The sequence below is a fragment of the Panthera onca genome, chromosome A2, assembly GCF_046562875.1.
Source record: "Panthera onca isolate mPanOnc1 chromosome A2, mPanOnc1 haplotype 2, whole genome shotgun sequence".
Taxonomy (NCBI): Eukaryota; Metazoa; Chordata; class Mammalia; order Carnivora; family Felidae; genus Panthera; species Panthera onca.
In genome coordinates, this window is record NC_138340.1 from 121,843,113 (window position 1) to 121,867,251 (window position 24,139).

Genomic DNA, 24,139 nt, shown 5'->3' on the forward strand with positions numbered 1-24,139 from the left:
GACTAGTGGCCTACCATACTGAATAACGTAGGTTTAGCTTGTTATTTTACAAGATGTGGTTTTCACAGTAAAGAAAGCTGAACAGCTTACAATATGATCCAGAGCTGGAATCTGTATTTACAGATTTCTTCTCCATGTTAACACACTTAGCCAAAGTATTACACTTCATAGCTTCAGATATTTTTCTTACGGTCTCATTGTAGAATAATGGAGTGTAGGCATTGGCTGAATTAGACAGATCATGTTTCCTGGAGTAGAAACTAAAGAACAATGAAAAGTAATTGTGACAGAATGTATTACTGGAATTGTTTTAGTCACACACTGTGTTGATTTGGGATATTTTATGGAGAGAGGCCAAAGGCAAGCCTTTCATTTTGACAGTACATACAGAGAGTCATTAAATGGGCCAAACCCTCTGACCTGTCATCCCACTCCTGGGAATTTATCTGAGGAAATAATTCAAAAGGAAAGGAAGCTATGTTTATCAAGAGTACATAAATTAAAAGTAGAAATAATCTATTTAATAATTTGAGATGGTTAAGTAAATTATAGTAAAGTAGTTCATTTTAGTAAAATACTCTGCAACTGCTAAATATGTTACATTTTTATGATTATTTAGAAAATGGAAAAATAACGAACACATCATTTTACACACTCTACTTATAAATAATGCATATAGGGGCATCTGGCTGGCTCAGTTAATAGAGAATGTGACTCTTGATCTCGGGGTTGTGAGTTTGAGCCCCATGTTGGGTGTGGAGCTTACCTAAAAATAAATAAACAGACAAACTTACAGCTTTAAAAAAAATGCATATAAACTGTAGTTCTGCTTCTATGTGTATCAAAAGTGGAAAGCACCACCAAGATGAGGAGTTGGTGTGTTAGAGTGAGAGCAGGGTGAAATTATAAGTTAATTTTTCTTTGTTGTTTTGTTTTCAAGTTTGTTTATTTTTGAGAGAGAGAGGGTGAGTGCCAGGAGGGGCAGAGAGAGAGGGAGACAGAGTGTCTGAAACAGGCTCTGTACTGATACTAGAGAGCCCGATGCGGGGCTTGATCCCATGAACTATGAGATCATGACCTGAGCCGAAGTTGGATGCTTACCTACTGAGCCACTCAGGTGCCCCCTTTTTTTGTTTTAAAGTTCTTTTCACAAAATATTTATTTTGAAGCAGGCTGTTGGGAAAGCTTTCTTAGTTGATACTTTTGCACAGAATACTTTCTGTAAAATAGAGGACAGTGGATATCTTGGAGTAGTTGCTTGGCTGTATCTTTAAAACATGGAGGAAAAGAGAAGAAGCCTCTGGCTGGAAATGTAGAACACCACAGAAAAGAAAATGACAGGGAGGATCCGGAAAATTGCCTGGCTTGTTGTAATGATTGTGATGAGTGAGCTCTAATGTCAAGTGTTAGCCCATAATGGATTCTTTTGAGCCATCAGCAGCACTCTCCTGGGTGGGTTCGTAGAGGTACACATAGGCAGGGTCTTATTTTCGGAAGGATCCAAAACTGTTGTCTGCCTCCATCTAAATGATTAACCAGGTTTTAGGGACATTGAGAGGTGCTATTTGACTCACTAGAGAGATAAAATAAAATCACATTTCTAGCAGTAGTATTACCATACCAACTGCTTGATACATTCTCTAACACGGGCTTGAGAATGCTCGCCACCAAGAAAAATGTGTATTCCTAAAACTTTTCTTTAGGGCGCGTATGTACAGTTTTGTGCAAAAATAGTATAGTATTTAGGACTTTGAGGATTTGTATCTAGAGTTTCAGATTTTTGGAACACAATTTCTTTCCTTCTAACCAACTGATTTATTTAAACTCTTAGGTACTTGAGACCAGAAACTGCACAGGGGATTTTCCTGAATTTTAAGAGACTTTTGGAATTCAACCAAGGAAAGTTGCCTTTTGCTGCTGCCCAGATTGGAAATTCTTTTAGAAATGAGATCTCCCCTCGATCTGGACTGATCAGAGTCAGGTACTGCCCATATTATTCTGCTGGTAAAAATCGTGAATGACCTTGGCATTGAATGGGAAAGGAAATCTTGCTATGTTGAAACAATTCTGCTTCATTTTTACATGGGTCAGAATTTATTTTTGTCCTCCAAAAGATTATGTTTTACATTTGTAATCTCTTGGGACATCAGGTAGTTTTGAGTGACTAATAGGAACTGAAGGGAAAGGAAGGGAGGTGAAGGATAGGTCACATTTCTCACCTCCAAAATAATCTTTCCCCCTTGTTCATCATATGTTTAGAGAATGGCAAGATCTTGACTGTCTAAACAAGGGCATTTTCTGTCAGTGGTGATATATATAAGCATAGGGTGAGGTGAGGATGAGGTGATGCTTATGAGAGGGAGTCCTCAGTGTCCAGGGCAAACAACAGTGCTCGACTTGGGCTGAGAGTGCTCCCATAACCAGTTGACATTCCTCCAGATACTTGAGGCGTCTATATGACAGAAAGGCCAGCTAACAGGCTTATTTTTATCTAGCCTACTCACTCGCTTCTGTTCTAATAACCTCCCTTTGCCAGATGTATCCAGGAATATGTAGGGCGGCATATTAGCACTTAGTTAACATTTTTCTTTAGAAACATACTGTGACTTAGCTGTTTGTGACTTAAGCTTTTTGTGGTTTCTATACGTTTTTCTTACTAATATCATCTCTTGGGGTAATAAAGTCCATATAAAAATAAGATGTAGGTAAACCTAACTATCTTAGGCTCCAAATGATTTTCCACAGCCCCACCATCCCATCCTTCTCCTCTCTCCTTACTCACTGTAATTACAGACTTTAGTAATAGCATGTCCCAGCCACTGACTCTACATCAAAGCACCCAAACCACCTGACTAATCTTGTTAGTCCCCATGACCCCCACTGAGGAAACACTCCTGTGATGACCAAACTGTATCTTTAGGCCTATGATTCCTTCAGCCTTCTGGTCTAGAAAGGGGAGACTGCACAGAGGAAGGGCTTCAAGACTTAGAAAAACAGGTGGGAGAAAAAAGAGGTGCAGAAAAAAAGAGGTGGTCAGAAACTTTAGCCAGCTACGATAACAGTGCAAAACTTGTCAGGTTTGAGTCTTTTATTTTTCTGTTTTTGTCGGTCTTTTGTTTTTTTCCTTTTGTTTTTTGGCTTTCTGTCTGCTCCAGTAGTGTCTGCAGGCATGCTTTCAAAATACCGAGGAAGCTGGGTAAGACTAACTTTGTCTAAAGCCGGTGTTTTAGAGAGGGTTTACATCATGTAGAGTAGCTCTTGGAAGTTATAAAGGATCACAAAGTAAGGCCTTTGGAATAAAAAGTGGTAAATCGGAAAACCGACTCAGAACTGAGGAGTGATTCTAGGAGTTAACTGGTGAAAGGCTGTGGGACTTCATGACATTTTATTCCTTGGTCATTTTCACTTTATTATTATTATTTAAATTTTTTTCAATGTTTATTTTTGAGAGAGAGAGAGAGCACGAGCAAGGGAGGGGCAGAGAGAAAGGAGACCCAGAATCCAAAGCAGGCTCCAGTCTCTGAGCTGTCAGCACAGAACCTGATGTGGGGCTCAAACCATGAACTCATGACCTGAGCCGAAGTCGGAGCTTAACTGACTGAGCCACTGAGGCACCCCGGTCATTTTCACTTTAAAGCATCCTGTCTGGATTCTGGCTGGTTTTTGGTATATGCCCCTGTAAGATCCTGACTTAGAAGGCTGTTCATTCTTCCATGAGCCAGTAACCCCGTGTTTTTTGTTACATGGGTTGGGTAGGGCTAGGATTTGTTTAGTGTTATGATTTCCTCTTGATGACATAGAGTTATTAGGTCTTTGCCTGGCTGTGATTTCTTTAGGTTGGGAGTATTGGAGTGTTCATATGAAATTTTTAAAATTAATTAATTATTAATTTATGTTTATTTATTTATTTTTGAAAGAGAGAAAGAGAGAGGGAATCCCAAGCAGGTTCCACGCTCTGTGCCGAGCCTGATGTGGGGCTCAGTCCCACCACCCTGGGATCATGACCTGAGCTGAAATCGAGTTGGATTTTTTTTTTTAAGTTTATTTGCTTATTTTGAGAGAGAGAGAGAGCAAGAGCGAGCATGGGTGAGAGAGGGGAGAAAGAGAGGGAGACAGAGAATCCCAAGCAAGCTCCACGCTGACAGCTCGGAACTGTGAGATCATGACCTGAGCCGAAATCAAGAGTCAGAAGACGCTTAACCAACTGAGCCACCCAGGAGCCCCTAAAAATTTATTTTTACTTTGATTGGCTGGTTCTGTCTTCTAGACCTATATGTGTTTTTGTTCTCCGCAGTTCCAGGTACAGTCTCTGAACTCAAAGACAGGAGACTGCTGGTAAAATCCGTGTTTAGTTTTGATTTCCACCTCCTGTCTGTGAGCTGACAGATGGAAAGGCTTTGGCAGCAGATTATTTTGGGATTCTGGGCCGGGCCCTTATTTTGATATGCCCTGCATTTTAGATGTTCTGTTCCTAACAGCCCAGCTCTAAGCTATGTTAGGACAGATATTGTGCTTCTCTGTCATGTTTCAATGCACACAGATGTTTGATAGTGGTCAGAAGACAAGATATAGGTGCTGTGGGGCCAAGTAAATACCATTAAAAAATAAAATTTAAAAATCAGAGCTCTTTTGCAATGCATTTCATGTATTTTTAAAACCCATTTAAGCAATTTTTCTTTACTTTGAAACATCTGAAATAATCATGAAAGTGCAGTAGTAAATGTGTGTGTGGGGGGGAGAGTTTGTTTAAAGAAGAGAGATTTGATTTTCACTCATGGCTTAAACCACTTTTCCCTCAATAGTTACTTAATTGCCATTCAGAGAAATCTCTTTGGGAAACCATTACTATATGCATATTTATTTCAGCATTATGCAGTTAGCTTAGTGTTAGCCTGTTCAATTTATACCTTATGTCCTCAACCTTGAATAACACTTTATTCAAGAAGCTGTTACTCTAAAGAAGCCAGCCGTATGGTGCCATTATCTGTCATTTACTTGTTCAGAGCAAGAAAAAGGAAGAAACCAAACTGCTATAAAAGCTAAAGAACAGTTTCACTTCATTTTTGATTTCACATTGGAACTCATTTAGTGTATATTTATAAAGACTTGCTAGTGCTTTAAGGAAAACCATTTTATTTGGAAGTCTCTATTAAATATCTCATTTCTTTTTTGCATCTGACTTTGGCTTAAGTTTTCCTAATATTAAAAACTGTATCAATCTGTTCTTTAAAAATTATTTTCCATTGAAAGTAAGAATCTTTTGTTGTGGTGGTTAGTATCAAAGGAAAAACAGATGGACAGTAATGAAAGTGGTAGAAACAGATTTTATTCAAGATTATTATGGTACGGGAAAAGGATCTCAGTATAGAACAGGGCTCAATTTTGAATATATCATGGGTAAGAGGGGATTTATAGCCAAGGAGCATGGTGGGGGTCAGTAGTTAGAAAATTACTAAAAGGGAATATGAGGGGAAAGGGGGATTCTGACTAAACCAGCCTAACAGGATCTTGCCGAAGGCAGGCCAGGGTGATCAGATACCATGTGGGGGATGGTGGAGGATGACAAACCCTAAAAGATACCAGAAGTGATCACACGTAGCAAGCGGGGGAGGGGTTCTGGTTAAATTGACTTAGCAGGGTGCTTGCTAAAATTGGATTTTATAAAGAAGTGTACAGATGGGCCTAGGAGGAGGTTCAGGAGACTGATTAAGTTTGGCCAAGCAAAGAATCTTTGTCATTAGATAGAAGGAGTTAATATTTGAGATAAATTTGACTGTATTTATTTCTTTAAAATACTATTTAAGCAAGTAGTGAAGTTTTCATTAATGTGTCTAAAAATAACAACTACCTACACAAACTTAATCAGACTTTTTTTTTTTTCATGCCATTCCCTTAGGAAACAATTTTCTTGTTTAGTGATAAAAGATTCCTGTCGTGTGAGGGGTTATATCATTGTAGAATAAAGTTGAAAATAAGGGCCTCATTTATTTTTTATAGTTAAGCATGCCACTTTTATGTTTTTGCTTCCAGAGAATTCACAATGGCAGAAATTGAGCACTTTGTAGATCCCAGTGAGAAGGACCATCCCAAGTTCCAGAATGTCGCAGACCTCCACCTTTATTTGTATTCAGCAAAAGCCCAGGTCAGCGGACAGTCTGCTAGGAAAATGCGCCTAGGAGATGCTGTTGAACAGGTAAGATTCTGTCGGTAACTTCCTTTAGGTTATTCCTCTTCAGGGACTCCAGCACTTAACAAATTCTGTGTACTGAATGATAAAAAATTTACTTTAGCAGTCACTGTATTATTTTATTATTTTTTAATTTTTATTTATTTTTGAGAGAGCATGAGCGGGGGAAGGGCAGAGAGAGGCGGGGACAGAGGATCTGAAGCGGGCTTGTGCTGACAGAAGAGAGCCCGATGCAGGGCTTAAACTCAAGAACTGCGAGATCATGACCTGAGCTGAAGTCAGGTGCTTAACTGACCGAGCCACCTGGGCAACCCGGTCATTTTATTTTTTATATGGTGTCTGTTTTTATATAGTATTTATTCTATACTATTGTTATAATGGGAGGAAATTACGTGAACATGCCGATTTGTGGGCCATTGGGTCTAACGTGAAAAACAGATTTAGCAGAGCACTTGGAAAAAAGATCTTGGTTTGAACTCTGCATTATCAATCCAACTTTTTTCAGTATGTACTACTTTGGGGGAGACATTGTGACTCACAGAAAGCAAGCCCTCGGGATTTTAATCTCTTCTGTATTGGGATAAAGTCTTGCATAGAATAAAATTTCTCCAATCATTTGTCTGGAGAAATGAGTGAGTGAAGACTTTCTTATAGTAGCTGTGGCCTGATAGTGGAGTGAATTGCTTCAGGAAACAATGAACTTCCTGCCCCTGAAAATACTCCACTGGAGGCTGGGTGATAACTTGGCAGCTATTTTGTAGAGAAGAGCCCAGCAGCAGGTTGGAGATGGGGGCTAGATGATTTCTAAGATCCTTCTGGTACTGTAATAGTAAGATGACACATACAATGTGGGGTGTACAAACTTCAGTGCATAAGGATACGTTAAAATCCCCTCAACGTGTCTTATTACTTCTGTTAATTCAGAAGAAATATATCTTCCAATCCATAGGGTCGTTATTATGAATGTCATTTTTAATACTGTAGTTATAGAGGGTGTGAGGTATTGGGCTGAATTTTTTGCTGACCCAGTGAGTATGGCAGAAAGATTTTGAATCACTCCATTATTATCAGCTTGTTAACTTGACGTTAACCCCGTTAAAAATAGCCACAGTCACATTCTGGGTATTTGAGATTGTTCTGAAAGCTGGATAAATTAGCTTACTTTGTGTTTCGAATGTTTTTCAGTAGATTATGAATAGATTGAAAACAGTATGTTGGCCTTTGAAAGAATGTGCATGTTTTTTTCCTTCCTCTGTGCTTGCTTGCATGTTTACTTGCTTATTTATTTACTTGTTTATTCATTAATTTTTTTAGGGCGTGATTAACAACTCAGTATTAGGCTACTTCATTGGCCGCATCTACCTCTACCTCACGAAGGTTGGAGTATCTCCAGATAAACTCCGCTTCCGACAGCACATGGAGAATGAGATGGCCCACTATGCCTGTGACTGTTGGGATGCCGAATCTAAAACGTCCTATGTAAGGAGAATGGAAGGGTTGTTAGCATGTGACCGTCACGCTGTTAACTTAGGAGCATGAATATCAAAATTGCCTTTTATGTGCTTTATGTCAGAGTGGAACAAGGAGAAAAGGTTTTTTTTTTCTGAAGCAAAATGGAAAAGGCAATTGCCTCATGCCCCCTCATGTCCCAAGAGGGCTTTGTAGACTTAGACGGCTTTAATGGAGACAGAGAGTAAGAGAGAGACACAGGGAGAGATGGAGAGAGAGTGAAAGTCTAATGGGGCAGTGTTGGTGTGTATATTCTTGGGGTGGCCAGTATTTCTGGTAATATCCCTGGGTGCGCCTAAGATGGGGTGGCCTCCTTCCTGACAAGGACCCCAGAAAGTGTTGGGAATGGTGGTAGGGCCGAGTAAAGAAAAACATGGTGCTCTTTGTTTAGAGAGCTATTTGGTAGGTTTTGGCAATAGACAAGGAGATTATTATCTCTTGTTTAGGAACTACCTTTCTTCAAATTCTGTGTATTTAACGGTTATTCAGAGAAGACCTCCAGGTTACTGCTTCACTGTACCACCCCATCCCCACCTCCCAAACATGAACATTCGTACTGGAGCTTAGAAGTGACAAACATTTGGGCATAGGAGGGGCGCCTGGCTGTCTCTGTCAAAAGAGCATGTGACTCTTGACCTCTGGGTCATAAGTTGGAATCCCACATTGGACGTAGACATTACTAAAAATAAACGTTTAAAAAAAAAAGTCATTTGGATATAGGTGATGCTTTCTGCTCTGGTGGCGGTGAGAACAAGGTGGCATCCAGAACAAGGAGGTGGAGAGCCTTCTGGCATTTCCCTTATTTGGTACTGGAGAGGCGTCTCAGTGACTTTTGACAGTCATTGGTTCCCATATGCCCTTCACTCTTTACTTTTCAAAATGACTTTCTTTTAATAGGTTCATTTTTGAGAATTAAAAATAAAAATGAGTCATTTAAAGATGACTCATTTTTGTAAAATGAAAAACAAAAAGTAATTCTGAAGAATATTATGTAGAAAGCGAAACTTCCAGTTGTATATATCTCCCCAAAAGTGGTTCACGTCTCTTCTAGATCAGGGATCAGCAAGCGTTTTCTATGGTAAATGTAAAAATATTTTAGGCTTTGTGGATTTCTGTTGCGTATCTTCTTTGCTGTTGTTTCTTTTATTCTTTTTTTTTTTTTAATGTTTATTTATTTTTGAGAGAGAGAGACAGAGCACGAGCAGGGGAGGGGCAGATGAGGGAGAGAGACACAAAATCAGAAGCAGGCTCCAGGATCCGAGCTGTCAGCACAAAGCCCAATGCGGGGCTCGAACTTCTGAGCCGTGAGATCATCATTTGAGCCAAAGTTGGACACTTTGGCTGAGCCACCCGACTGAGCCACCCAGGCGCCCCTTATTCTTTTTTTAATAACCTTAAAAAATGTAAAAACCATTCTTAGCCCCATAGGTTTTTCCAGCCACTGTGTTAGATGACTTTACATGCGTTGCAAACATACACACATGTATATATGTATAATGGTATACAAATACCTGTAGCGGCTGTCACCGATGTTTTAAAATATTCTTTTTCTTTTGTGAATTTAGGAAAGAATTTCTGTAATCTGTTAAGATTTTCTTATTACATTCTTTTCCTCGTAGGTTTGCATGACAGACGTATGCCAAAATGATAGTAGTCATTACTTTTGGATTATAGGTGAATGCTCACTTCTTTACATGTTTTAGATTTTCTGGAATTTCTTATTTACAGATCAAACCAACAAAATATTTCCTGTTTTGTGTGAGAGAAGATTATTTCTTTTCTCTTTAAGTTCCCTTTCTTAATTTGCTCTGACTCTAATTTCACTAAAGCAGATACAGATTCTTGTCTTGCAGTCTCAATTTAAATTCTGGATGTGGCCTGGATTACATTTTATTTATTCCATTTGTTTCTTCATTTGACATGTATATTTGGCAAGGGCCGTGTACCATTCTAAGTGCTTCATATGTATTATTTTATGTAATCCTCCTCATAGGTTCTATTTCTGAGGAGGCTGAAGCACTGAGAAGTAATATGCTTGAGCCACACAGGTAGTGAGTGGTAGAGCTGGGACACGAACCAGGGCGGTCTCACTCAGGCCCGTGCTCTTAACCATTGTGCCACATTGCTTTAATGAAGCCTGCTACTTCATGCTCCTCCTTTTCCGAGGGCCCCTGCGAGCCGTGGCCAAACCGTCAAGTATTGGGAATGAGAAAATGTGGGCTTCAGTCCGGGAGAGGTGACGAACAGCATGGTGACTGTGGTTAATAACGCTGTTTCGTATATTTGAAAGTTGCTGAGAGAGTAAATCCTACAAGTTCTGTAACCATGTCTGGTGCCGGATGTTAACTGGACTTCCTGTGGCACTCAGTTTGCAGTATGTATGAATACTGAATCAATACATTGCACACCTGAAACTAACACAATGCTGCATGTCCATTGTACCTCGATGTTTTTTTACAAATAAAGAAAATATTTTAAAAAAGGGCATGTGGGCTCAGCATTGAGATTAGGCTGCAACATTTTACGGAAGGTCATTGGAAAGCTAAACAAAACCAGAAGCCTAAAAGTACCAGGCACTTCTCAGGGGAGGGGAGAGCTCCTTTAAAGATTTTTTTTATTGTTTTAAGTCCTCACAGTAGTGATTTTATTAAATTAGCTGCTTTATAAAATGTCATAGTTGTTAACACTTTACCAAACTGTAGTGACCTGGTGCAATTTGCTGAGCATGTTGTAGAAAGGAAAGGAAATGCCAAAACCCTATTCAAGTTGATCCATTGCAGCCTAGAACAAAGGAGAGTTGTTTCTCCTTCACTTAAGTCAGGGAAATGAAACAGGTAAAGAACTTCCCTGTCCATCTGAAGCCTCTGTCAGTACAACAGTCCGCTCAGTAGAAACTAGATGGTCTATGCATTCGAGAAAAGGCTTTAACACTTTATTATTGTGTACTTCATATTTTATTTGTTTCAATTAAAAAAAAAAAAAAGTTGCTGAGACCTCTAATGCTTCACCCTTTTCTTCTCCTTCCTCAGAGGTAAGCACTAGCCCAGAATTGTTGCCATCCTCAGGCATGTTTTTGTAATGTTACCTTTTACTGTGTAAATATGTTGACATCTTTCGTGAATGTCAGATGATCAAGTTACGTGCTTTTAGGCTTCGTTCTTGTCTTTAATTCCTGTTTTGTTGTTGTGGTTATGTATTGGGGCTTCTGAGCTTACGAGGTTTATATTTGCCCTCTCTAGTCCCCACACCCCGCGTGGTAACATGTGCTTGGAAAGCTTATGGTTGCGATGGTTGCATTTTTCCATTCTCTTTGGATCAAAGGCCAAAAACTACATACGAGAAGGACTAACTAGATATCTACTAAAACAAGCCTTTTACTTCTTTAGATCTTACTCAAATAACAGGTTATTAAAGGTCTTTGAAAACAATGTAGATTGTGCTTTTGAAAAGTATCATAGATATTAACAGGAAATGACCCTGACATCTCTGTGGTGGTAATGCTGTGAAGTTTTAGTCTATGACTTCAATGTTACCTGCTCTTTACCGAGATTTCTTTTGTTGGGTAGGAAACTGAATTGAACATTAATGCCCATGCTCATGGCCAGCCGAGGTGTGTGTTTAGCACAGCCACATGATGCCAAGCTGTGACAGCAAGTAGACACTTCATCCTCAGAGAGTAGTGGTTTTTGCCAGATTCATTTGGAATCACGGTCACAAATTTGAAACACATCTACTGGTTTTGTCTAAGTTCACATTTTATTTCCATAAATAAATCCTAGAATATATTAGTTTACCCCACATTCACAATATGGCAAAATAAATCTGTCCAAAAAACAAGACAGTTTTGCGTATATGTGTGAATTATATTTTATAGGGTTGTTAGCTGCCTGATATATAAAACTATTCCCATTCCAAATATTTATAAAAGATGAATGAAGATGCTATAATTGAATTATCTTTGGGTATGTGAAAGAGTTATAATATGCATGCATCTGTGAATGAGCTCAGCGTAAGTAATAAGTATTTTTATCTGTTATGTCTTCTTAGGGCTGGATTGAGATTGTCGGATGTGCTGATCGTTCCTGTTATGACCTTTCTTGTCATGCTCGAGCCACCAAAGTCCCACTTGTAGCTGAGAAACCTCTGAAAGAGCCTATATCCTTTCTGGTCACTTTAACAACTCTGGACTCAAGTGTAAACATCCTGAAAATGGCTAAGTCCATTTCTGTACACTCTATGGATAAACTGAGATGTTTTGGATGTTGTGGCAACACTTATTTAAACCTATTCTACCCTTGTCATTGCTTCTTTCCTGTTCTCATTTTTCTAATCCGACACACCCATCCGATGTTTGGTCTTTCAAAGAAGCATGTTCATAAAAATGCTCTGAACATCTTTCACAGTATTGGCCAGTTTTTGTCAGCTGTTTCCAAAATGCATTTCCCCACACCTGCACCCACCTACATGCTCTTTGAATAAAGGGCACCTGGTGAGTACTACTTCTATTAAAAGATGAGTGCCATTTAATGGTAGGTGAAATAATAATTTAGTTCACTTGATCTGTAAATCCGTAAAGTAGAACTTTCCATTCTTTACCAGGCAGTGAGTTTATGAGCTTACCTCAGGGCTAGGCCAGTGACAGGAAATAGATCCTGTTGGGTTTGAGACATTTCAGAAGTCCGTTAAATGGTTAGCAGAGGTTATTATGCTGTGTATCAGGGTGTGTTGCTGATTAGATAATATCCCTTTCATGTCACTATAACTTTGTAAAAATCTCTGTTGACAGCATTTACCTGTTTTGAGTGAGGATTTGTCTGAATGATTTTGAGGGTAGTTATTTCATTTTGCATTTGATGTCAGTATAAACAGTGTCTGGGATGCCAATAGAGAACTGGTCGTTGTTTTATGTCGACGATGGATTGTTCTCAAGATCATTCCCATAGTATGGCAGTTCTGTGTTTTTGGATTCCTTGACTACTTCATACAAAACAGTCAATGTTGTTCAGTTTGAACCCAATAAGGGAGCAATTGGGAAGGCATATAAGAAGGATGCAAAGCTGGTGCTGGAATACCTTACCATTTGTGAGGAGTGCTACATTACAGAGATGGAAAAACTACTGAATGAGAAAGGGTAAGATTTAAGATATGTACTCTTTTTTTTTTTTTAATTGGGGAGAGAGAGAGAGAGAGAGAGAGAGAGAGTGTATGCGTGGGCAGAGGGAGAGAGAGAGAATCTAAATCAGGCTCCATGCTGAGTGTGGAGCCCAGTGTGGGGCCCAGTCCCATGACTGGTATCGTGACCTGAGCCAAAATCAAGAACTGACTGAGCTACCCCAGGCGTCCCTAAGATGTGTACTTTTATCTGCTTCAGTTAGAGATGTTCTCTCTGCAGGTTCTGAAAGGGTGAGATCAGTTTCTTTAGAAATTTTTTGCAGGTAAGTATTATCTCTTGGCTATATTTCTAGAACTGTCATTCCTGAGATTTTGACATTATAGCCTGGAAATAGATTTGAAATGAACTATAAAGATCTTTTTTCCCCCAATAGCTTTCTTAGAGGAGGAGACTTGTCCAAGGAAGTGACTGAGGAATAATTAGAAATGACATATGCCTCTCAGTCATTGCTCTCTTTTTGAGCTTTGGAGTGGTCTCTGTAATTGTTTTAAGCATGAATATAAAAACAGTAGAGACAAATCTATAAAGGAATATGACAAAATCCAGCACTAAATGATATAAAATGTACCATGTTTGACAAACAATAAAAAAATTTGTAAACACATGAAAAAGCATGAAAACATAGCCCATATTGAGGAGGTCAGTCAAAAGAAACACCTAGAAGTGACAAACATGATGAATAAATACATAAGGATGTTAAAACAGTAATAAATATGCTTCATATGCTCACAGATGTAAGGGAAAACATGAACATCTGAGGTGAGAAATGGAAATATATATATAAAAAGAGACAGTGGACATCTAGAGGCAGTTTTGCAAATGAAAATTCACCAAATGGGATGAACAGTAGATTAAACATCGCAGAAGGAAGATCATTGAACTCAAAGACATAGCAATAGAAACTATCCAAAAAGAAGCTATAGAAAAAAAGAAAGACTGGGGAAAAAATGTCCTTTGGATTAATATGAGGCTGTCTAACATATCTGTAATTGGGAGTCCCAGAGACGGTATACAGAGAAAATAGCTGAAGATACATACAGTTGCTCAGAAATTTCCAAATTTGTTACAAACAGAAAACCCAGATTTAAAAAGTTCAAACTCAAGCAAAATAAACACAAAACCACATGAAGGTACATTAGAATCAAATTGCTGAAAACCAGTCATGAAGAGAAATGTCCTTAAAGTAGCCAGGGGAACAAAGGCTCATTACATTAAAATGAGCAAAGATAAGAATGCAAACCACAGCACAATAGAATAAAATCTTTTAAGGTGCTTAACCAAAAATCCTCTGCCAAGCAAAATACTTTCTTACAAACAAAAGCTGAGAGAATACATTGCCAGCAGACCTATACTAGGTGAAGTGTTAGAGGAAGCTCTTCAGGCAGAAGTGTGGAAATTAGCTACCAAAGAAATAAAGAGCTCTAGAAACAACAATTCATAATATGGGTAAGATAAAGGACATTTTATTTAATTTCTTTAAAAGATAATGTGCTGTTTAAAGCAAAAACAATAACAACATATTGTGAAATTTACAACATACAGAAGTAAAACGTGTGCCGTCAGTAACTCAAAGGATGAGAGCAAAGAATTGGGAATATACTGTTGTAAGGTGCATATATTATATGTGAAGTGGCATAATACTATTTGAGAGTAGACTATGATAAGTTTGAAAAAATACATATGGTGAACTCTAGAGCAATTACCTGGAAAAATACAAAAACCAAAGGAATGTAACTAATAAACCAATAAGGGAGATAGAATAATAAAAAATACTCCAGAAGAAGACAAGAGGAGAAAAACAAAGAAAAGATGGGACAAATAGAAAGTAACTCATGAGATGGTAGCAAATTCAACAGTATTAGTAATTATATTAAATGTAGTTATCTAAACAGTTGAATTAATAGCCATCGATTGTCAGACTAGCTAAAGAAATCAAGACCCAATTAAGTGCTATTTACAGGAAATTTGCTGTGATTATAATACACAAATAGGCTTAAAAGTAAAAGAATAAAAAATATTTCCCATACAAACATTAATCATTAAGTTAGAAGTAGCTGAATTAACATCAAAGTCAATTCAGAACAAGGGAAGTTAGTACAGAAAGAGTTACATTTCATAACGTTAAAGGGATCAGTTCATCAAGAAGGCATATTCTAACTGTATACAACTAAAAACAACCTCAAAATATGTAAAACAAACCTGACAGAACTAGAAGGAAAAATAGACATATCCACAATTATAGTCAAAGATTTCTATTCCCTTTTCTCAATATTTGGTAGAGTAAGCAGACAAAACAAAAATAGGAGTTTAAAACAAAACAAAAACAATAGGAGTTTAAAGGTATAAACACTTAATCAACTTAATTGCCATTTATAGACTACTTAATAACCAAAGAATACAGGTTTTTTTTTAAATTTTATTGAGGGGTGCAGAGAGTGAAAGGGACTGAGGATCTGAAGCAGGCTCTGTGCTGACAGCAGACAGCCTGTTGCAGGGCTTGAACTCATGAACCATGAGATCATGACCTTAAGTCAGACGCTTAACCGACCAAGCCACCCAGGCACCCGAGAGTACAGTTTTTTAAGTGCACTTGAAAAATCTTTTATATTTTTTTTGTACAGCCCTCCAACTAAGAATGAGTTTTGCATTTGCAAGGAGTTACTTAAAAAAACAAAGAGTACGAGAGACTGCACATGGCCTGCAAACCCTGATATATTTCATACTTGACCCTAGACAATAGGCTAAGTGAAAGAAATCTGACACAAATATGCAAAGCCCTGGGAAAGGTGAAACTAGTTTATAGTGATAGAAAGCACGTCACTTGCTGATTGTTAGTGGAGGGGATTGAAATGGAGCCATGGAGCCTTGGCGTGATTGATGGTGGTTGCACATGTACATACATTTAGTCAAAAGAACTATCATACAGGGCACCTGGGTGGCTTGGTTGGTTAAGCGTCTGACTGGATTTTGGCTCAGGTCATGATCGTACGATTCATGAGTTCGAGCCCCACATCCGGCTCCACGCTGACGGCACAGAGCCTGCTTGGGATTCTGTCTCTTCCTCTCTCTCTTTGCACCTTCCTTGCTTGTGCTCTCTCTCTCTTTCAAAATAAATAAACTTAAAAAAAAGCTGTCGTAAGATGAATGCTTATAACAAGTTGAAGATATGATCGTCCATTTCAGTAGGAAAATTTTAAAACATTCTGGTCTCCCAGAATTAACATTGCTTATGCTAAAACAACATCAAATCCCATTAAAATGGACAAGTTAGAGCACTAGTTAGATACCATTATTTGTCACAAACATGACCACTTCATTTATTAATTATTCTTATGTAATGGGTATCTTTTTGCTAATTTCAGCTTTTTTATAACTGTTACCTACTCTACACTTAGACTGTACTCACAGAATATATGATAATGTTTATGTAATGGAATTTTAATGCATTTAACAAACTTCAGACAAAATGGTAAAAATGAAGGAAATCCGTGAAAACCACTCAAAAAATGCATGAGATTATCAGTGCTACAGACTAGCAAAAACACACAATGCAACATGTGCCAAGTATACAGCTCCAAAGACAACCACACGAGGGCTCTCTTTTCCTGGCACTGAGCTGCTTGTGAGCCAAGATGAATCCAGACCAGTTATAATGTGAGAAATACCTCCTAAGCTGAAATACAGGTACTGCAATGAAGTGCTTTGTAAAGGTAAATTGTTATAACCTGAAATGGAACGGGCAGATCTCAGGACCTGAACACAATGCAAGTCAGTGATTTTTGGAGGGATATCAGACAGAATCATTAAACTTCTTGAAGCTGATCTTCACCAACAGAAGTGTCAAAGTTTATTTTGGAATAGTGTGGAGATTTTAAAATTACTTCCTATTAGATGACAGCCTTGTCACTTTTACATTAGTTAGAACAATAATGAGAACAGTGGTCTTTTTGCCAGCAGGCCTGTTTCTGACAAATTCATTGTAATTATTCTAAAACTGAATTTAAAAAAAAATTGGTTTGGGCTTTATTTTCATCTCAAGACAAAAGGAATTAGTCATTGGGTCACTTGTGGAATTTTATAAGACAAGTCATATTTTTGGGTGCTTCCTACAATATTATTTGGTGCCATTGTTAATATAATAGTTTGGTATTCCTTATGAAATATTTTAAATTTGGCTTTACCTATTTTACCTGGAGAGTTGACCAAGCTGTATTACACTTAAAATGAAAACAGTATAGCAGTTGGTAAAACTCCTTTAAATTAAGGCATAAGGATGCATGATTTCACTAATGCAAGATGTGTTTTGTTTGTAGGGAATTCACTATTGAAACTGAGGGGAAAACATTTCAGTTAACAAAAGACATGGTCAACGTGAAGAGATTCCAGAAAACACTACATGGTAAATTTCTTAAAATAATTAAACACGGAGTGCCTGGGTGGCGTAGTTAGTTAAGCATCCGACTCTTGTTGGCTCAGGTCATGATCTCAGGGTTCGTCAGTTCCAGTCCCATGTTGGGCTCTTCTGTCAGATTCTCTCTCTGCCCCTTCCCCCCGGTTTCACGAGCATTCTCTCTCTCTCAAAATAAATAAATAAATAAATAAATAAATAAACTTAAAATCATCACAATCCTTGAAGTTTTTTTTTTCTTTAAGTTTTATGATATAACCATTTTACAGAAAATTTGAAGAGGGAAAATAGATCTTTAATGCCACAACCCTAAATCTGATGAATATGTTTAAGGCATTATCTTTTGCCTTTTTAAAAAATTTGTGTCAATATTGAAAAATAGTTTGTAGTGCCACCTTTATATTTCCTATGGCCTGAGATGCATATGAAGAATATCTCTTTGATGAAAACCATCTTTTTTTTTTTTTTCCTTCATTTTAAGGAAAAGTCCTTTTGTTTCTTAAGCAAAGGAGAGAACTCACCCCTCCTGTCTTTTGTGGCAAAATTAATCTGTTAAAAGTCATTTAGATTAATGATCTTTCCTGCTTCTTTAAAAGACAAGGAGATGATTATTTTTATAGAACAAATTATATGAATTGGGATTTTTGGAGAATATACAGAGGATGCTTATGGTTAATTGTGGCTGAGTAGAAGTTTCTGGAAACTGAGAGTAGTAGGTGGGTATTTGAGAAGGGACTGCTAATGGAGAGAGTAGGCCTACTTTTCCATTTGTGTTTGGCCAGCCCTATAGCCAGGCTTCCGTGAGCTGTAAAAGCAGTCTGAGCAGTGATGGGAGTAAGCAGGGGATACTTCTTGCTTTGGGGCTTTTTAGCCACCACTCTGGCGGCTGGTTCAGAACTGCACTTTACTGTTGCTTGGATGACCCAGAAGGATGGGCAGAAAATACCTTGGTCATATTTCTACCATGTTACTCTTACTCTTTATCACAGACAAAAGAAACAGCCTCCCTTTTCCTCCACATATGTGAATTTTTGGTTCTACTTATCTCCTTTCCCTTGAAACAAATTCTCTAAGGTTAAGCTCAGTTACCTTAGACCCAGTGCTTAGCAGTGTTTTCTTTGTGAGTAGTAAGTAATGAATACATTTCCTATGTGTACCACGGGTATAGCCTCACCCATGTGGGGCCTCTGGTAAATGTCTTTGATTGAGAACAGATTCCTGCGCAAACTTCTCTGAAGGCCTCTTGACCCCAGAGCCTTGGAAGTACAATGGCAGTAACTTGACTTTCTTAAAGAGTTCTCATCGAGATAGCAAGATAAAAACACAAAAGCATGTGATACTTGTTGTGTGTAGGAATTGTCTTTGTTAGTTTTGTCAGCTGTGGTGGTAGATCTTTGGTTCTAGCAAAGTCTTATAAAAGCTCGAGAGTTTTAATGTTTTCTGCAAGGCAAGGCAAGGCAGATGATGGAGTAGCTGCTGTTGATCGTAGCTTACCAACTGTGGTATACTGTGGAAGGAATACTCTGGTACCTTGTGTCATTTTTATTGCCATATAAACAACTAAATTTGGTGAAAAACTTTTTCACTCCACTTTCACTCTTTAAAGGCATCATGTTTCCTACCAGCAAATAGTTTTAAGGAATGTTCTGCTTTTGTTCTGATGTACGGGAGCAGTCAAATCCATCCAGAATAGATATTTTTAGTGCTAATAAGACTTGTTTAGAGAGGAGCTGCAATGCATTACGCAGGGTTTGAGAGAATGTTACTGGATTTCTATCTCGTTTGCAGTGGAAGAAGTTGTTCCGAATGTAATCGAACCCTCCTTTGGCCTGGGCAGGATCATGTATACGGTATTTGAACATACATTCCATGTACGTGAGGGAGATGAACAGAGAACGGTAAGTTGTCTTGTACAGTACACTATTCTCTTACAGTGTCAGAGAATGTAATTTCCTGAAGTACATTATTAAGAAGACTCTGGATGATTGATTAATTACTAAATGTTTTAGTGATGTTAACATTCCTCTTTGCTTAACTCTTTACAAAGCAAAAAACTTTCTTATGTAGCTCACTTGAGCTTTAGGATGTGCAGGTTATTCTAGATGCCATTGTGTTAGTTGCCTGGTGCTCTTTATTCTGAGACAGAACATATTACTTTGGGGGAACTATCTGTGTTGCATCAATGGAAGATACTGGTACATATTTTCAGAAAATTGGGAAGAAGGGGACAGCTCAGAGAATTTAGCCAAGCCACTTAACTGTATCTGTGCACTGGTGAAGTGTTAAAGGGAACTTTCTCAAACAGCATAAAATTGGGGGATTTGGGGGGTAAAGGTTCTCCTCCAGAGATACTGATTCACAGATCTGAGACCTAGGGATCTGTATTTTTTTTATAAGAACCCCAAGCGATTCTAGTGCGGGAGATTGACAGGTAGTAAATTGGGCAGTAACGTCCGCGGTACAGCCCTCCTAGCATTCAAGCACTGCTAAGGATAAATGTTTCTAAGAAGTCTTTATTAACTCCCACAAGCTTTCTTTTGACCCTGATGCTTCTGAATCACTGCTCCATGCCTTCCACTTTATCTCTTCATTCTGCCTCCCTTCACCTTTCTTACCTCTCTACTGCCTGCAGAAATTACACTCCTTTAATTTATAGGCACAGATTTCCAGGAAATCAATCAGAAGACCGGCTAGAGTGGAGAGACCGTGTATATCAAATTAACTGAATGAAACAGTCTTACCTGCATGGCCATTCTGCAGCTGAGTGTACGTGACGTTAGACGTCAACTCTCTAGTTCTTTTTAGGACATTTAACCTTGAAGAATAGACTGATAAGTTCTTGGTGCCAGTATTTTAAAAAGTCTGATATACTCTTGGTAATAAGGCAGCTAATAAACTTACTATTTTGTTCTCTGCCCTCATTGCGTCTTCATTTCCTGACATTTGAGGAACAGCTTTTCATTCATTCAACAGAACCTAGTCTAGACACCAGACATGTAAATATAAGGCACGGTTATTCTTGAGGCATGGCAGCATACGGAAAGTGTTCTTTTTAGATATCAAGTTTGCTGCAAGCCTTTTCTGTTTATTTTTCTAATAAAAGGATTAAAAAAGTCTTTTAGCTGTTCCTTTGAATATAACAATACGGATATAAGTAGGATTTTAGTAGAAATTTCATAAGGGCTAAGCAAGAATAAATTAGTGACATGTTTTATGAATGGCATAGAGAGTACCCTCATGAAGAGAAATTTCAGTAGGTTCTGGGAAGCCAAAAATGTTTCTAAACTATTATCACATAGTCCCTTAATCAATTTTCCTATAAGTTTGGTATAAAAACATTGCCAGTGAGATTTAAAAAATTATTTTTCTATAAAGGCAGGTCCTCGCTTCTCTCTCACATTAAATAGAATTATCACAAGATAGAGGCGAGGAGGGGTGCCTGGGTGGCTCAGTGGTTAAGCATCCGACTCTTGATTTTGGCCCAAGTCATGATCTCACGGTCGTGAGAGCGAGCCCCACATCAGGCTTCACACTGAGCTCGGAGCCTGCTTGGGATTCTCTCTTTCCCTCTCTTTCTCTGCCCCTCCTTTGCTCTCTCTCTCTCTCTCTCTCAAAATAAATCAATAAACATTAAAAAGAGAGAGAGAGATTGAGAAGAGGGGCACCTGGGTGGCTCAGTTGGTTAAACATCTGACTTCAGCTTAGGTCATGATCTCACAGTTTGTGAGTTCTAGCCCTGCTTCTCTCTCTCTTCCTCTCTCTCTGCCCTTCGTGTGAGTCTCTCTCTACTCCTCTCTCTCTCTGCTCCTCAATCACTTCTGCCCTCTCTCTCTTTCAGGAAAAAAAAAAGAAGACAAGTGGAATGCAAATGTTCTAGGATTTGGGCAGCCATGGAGTCTAGGGTTTACTTACAGCGGGATAGTCACAGTTGCTTAGCATTTAAATAGGCTTTTGAGGGACTTAGCTGGAACCCATGTCATTTATTTTTGTGGAACCTATTCATTCTGCGTTCCATATTCTTGCTTTGCCATGGACCTTTTATACAAATGTTACTGAAAAACTGGTCAGCTCTTATTTCCAACTCAAAATGGTAGACTAGTTTGCCTTCCACAAAATATCTTTGCTTTCTTTATTTCTGAGTAACTCTGAAGCCTATTTCAGGAGCAGTTTAGGAGGATTGTACTTTTTATTATAGGTATACAAAACATCTCTTTTTGTTTTATACTGTTTCTTTTGGATATACATTTGTGAGGTAATTAAGCTTGTCTGTTTTACCTGGTCACTAAGACTCATAGATCCTTTGGCTATGCTGAATTTTTTAAAGGACAGAATTGGATCTTGTGTTTTGGCACTATTTACTATTTGATGATTTAGAGGGAAGTTCCACAGAAAGAAGTAAGGCTTTTATGTGGTACCAAAAAATAACCATCTTATATAGTAGCTTTCTGTTTTTTATTTTATTTTTTAATTTTGAGAGAGAGAGAGAGAGAGCATGCATACGCATGAGGGGAGGAGGGGCAGAGAGAGAGGGAGAGAGAATCTTCCAGCAGGCTCTGCACTGATGTGGGGCTTGAACTTAGGAACCGTGAGATCATGACCTGAGCCAAAATCCAGAGTCAGATGCTTAACCGACTGAGCCCCCCAGGTGCCCCTATGGTAGCTTTCTGGATGCTTCACGTCATTCAGCTTTTTATAACGGACCTATGAAGTAAACAGAGCAGATGGTAGACAGGTGCTTTTTAGATGAAGAAACCAAGATCCAGAGCTCACTAAGGCGGTTCGAATTCAGAGCTGCAAACCAGATCCTTCTGGTTCTATCTTGTTTTCTGTCTTTTGTCACACTGTTTTTCATGTCATGTTTTCTGGTATTTTGATAATGAAGTTTGGACCGTAATGTTTATAAACTAATGTATTTGGATGTTCTTCTTTTTAAACCATGTAGTTCTTCAGTTTCCCTGCTGTCGTAGCTCCATTCAAATGTTCGGTCCTGCCACTGAGCCAAAACCAGGAGTTCATGCCATTTGTCAAGGAATTATGTAAGCAAATCTAATCGGGTAATCTCCAGGAGAACGCTGTCAAGTAGACTCAGTTTTAGGAAGTGTATCTTGTTTTCAGTAAAAATACATGTCGAATAAAGAACACATCTAAGTGATTTTAGCCTCTGCTCTTACTTCTAAGAGATGTATGCTTGTTCAGGACGTTTTCTCTTAGCATTTGAGTTAGGGTAGGACCCAAGTGTCAGATTTGAAATATCCTTGCTTCTCTTCTTGACCTCAGTGCTGCTCCCTCCATCAGGGGCTCCTAGTGAGTGTTAACAACCCGAGGGGGTCTGCATCCACTGGACCCATAGTACTGAAAGGGCTCCTCCTGGTCCTCTGGCGGTCCACTTATTTCAGAGTTGGGAAATGGGAAGAGTTCACTGAGCTGCTTGGGGTCGTACAAGTAGAGGTGGTGGAGTCTGGACGGGGCCTCCTGGCCTTGGCTTTTGACTGGATACTTGTTGCCCTGCAGCTGTGTGAGATGTAGGTAGGACTGAGGGGTTGGGCTCCAGCAAGCCACCTAGGAAACTTGGGGGATTTTTCTTTCTTTTGCAACTGTTACTTATTGCTCTCTTGTCTCGGTTCCTTTTATTAAGTTTCCTGAGCTTGTATGACGGTATTTAGTTGATATTGGGACTTTCTCCATTTTTTATCTTTAATTTACTGTATCTTGGACAGCGGAAGCCCTGACCAGGAACGGCGTCTCTCACAAAGTAGACGACTCCTCTGGGTCTATTGGAAGACGTTATGCCAGGACTGATGAGATTGGTGTGGCTTTTGGCATCACCATCGACTTCGATACGGTGAACAAGACCCCTCACACGGCAACTCTGCGGGACCGAGACTCCATGCGGCAGATTAGAGCAGAGGTGGCTGGCCTTCTCTTCAGCTTTTTTTTTTTTTTTTTAAATTTCTTTAATGTTTATTTATTTTTGAGAGAGAAAGACACACAGAGTGTGAGTGGAGGAGGGGCAGAGAGGGAAGGAGACACAGAATCTGAAGCAGTCTCCAGGCTCTGAGCTATCAGCCCAGAGCCCAATGCGGGTCTCAAACCCATGAACCATGAGATCACGACTTGAGTTGAAGTCAGACACTTAACTGACTCAGCCACCCAAGCGCCCAGGCATTTTAATCTTAGAAATGTGTACTGGTGCCTTCTGATTTGAGCTGGATTTTGTTGTATTTATGCCCCCCCCCCTCTTTTCTTTCATTTGAATTTTAATCATAGGCTTATATCAGAGCACAGATTCACAAATCCCCTTGGTTTAATTATGAAAATACCGCTAACAGTTATCTAATATTTTATAACCATTTGGCTCACTCTGGGCTCATTCTCCAGCAGTTTGCTTTTATGTAGTTGTTTGTTTATTTGGGCAAGAGAAGTATGATCCCAAGTGGTTGCTTCCATAGTTTTATTGGCAGGCTTGGGCGGAGGGGGGGGTGCTTAGACATTTTATCTTTATATCTGTTTATAAATGTATACCTGTGTATGTCTAAACTTTTCCTGTTAATCTATTCAAAACAGCCAATAATGGTTCAGTAATTTTACTTAATGAGGAGGGATGTTAGGGATAATAGGAAAAGTATGAAAGGGGAAGGAAAGAACAGCCACTTTGACAACTGCCTGACTCCTTTATTAATTTTTAGCAGAGGTTTTATTTAGAATACGTATTGTGTGCTCAGCTTGCTACAGAGAGTTAATTAGGGAAAACAAAAGTAAAAGGCTGCTTTTTTCCACAGGAGTTTATAGTCTAAGTTGTAAGTCCTGCGTTTCTGGTTTGTCTTTTTACAAAACCAGTTCTGGCTACTCTGGACCTACATTC

The 24,139-nt window shown here is 38.8% G+C and overlaps 1 protein-coding gene across 1 annotated transcript in view; it reads left to right on the plus strand.

Moving 5' to 3' along the window:
• Positions 1–24,139, plus strand: part of GARS1 (glycyl-tRNA synthetase 1) — a 45,523-nt gene that overhangs the window by 20,435 nt on the left and 949 nt on the right. Inside the window, exons 8-16 of the mRNA XM_081795051.1 lie at positions 1,832–1,981; positions 6,031–6,193; positions 7,502–7,666; positions 11,744–11,851; positions 12,682–12,827; positions 17,183–17,268; positions 19,066–19,175; positions 22,220–22,313; positions 22,995–23,185. Of these exons, the coding sequence (XP_081651177.1) occupies positions 1,832–1,981; positions 6,031–6,193; positions 7,502–7,666; positions 11,744–11,851; positions 12,682–12,827; positions 17,183–17,268; positions 19,066–19,175; positions 22,220–22,313; positions 22,995–23,185 (1,213 nt within the window). The remainder of the gene's footprint in view (positions 1–1,831; positions 1,982–6,030; positions 6,194–7,501; positions 7,667–11,743; positions 11,852–12,681; positions 12,828–17,182; positions 17,269–19,065; positions 19,176–22,219; positions 22,314–22,994; positions 23,186–24,139) is intronic.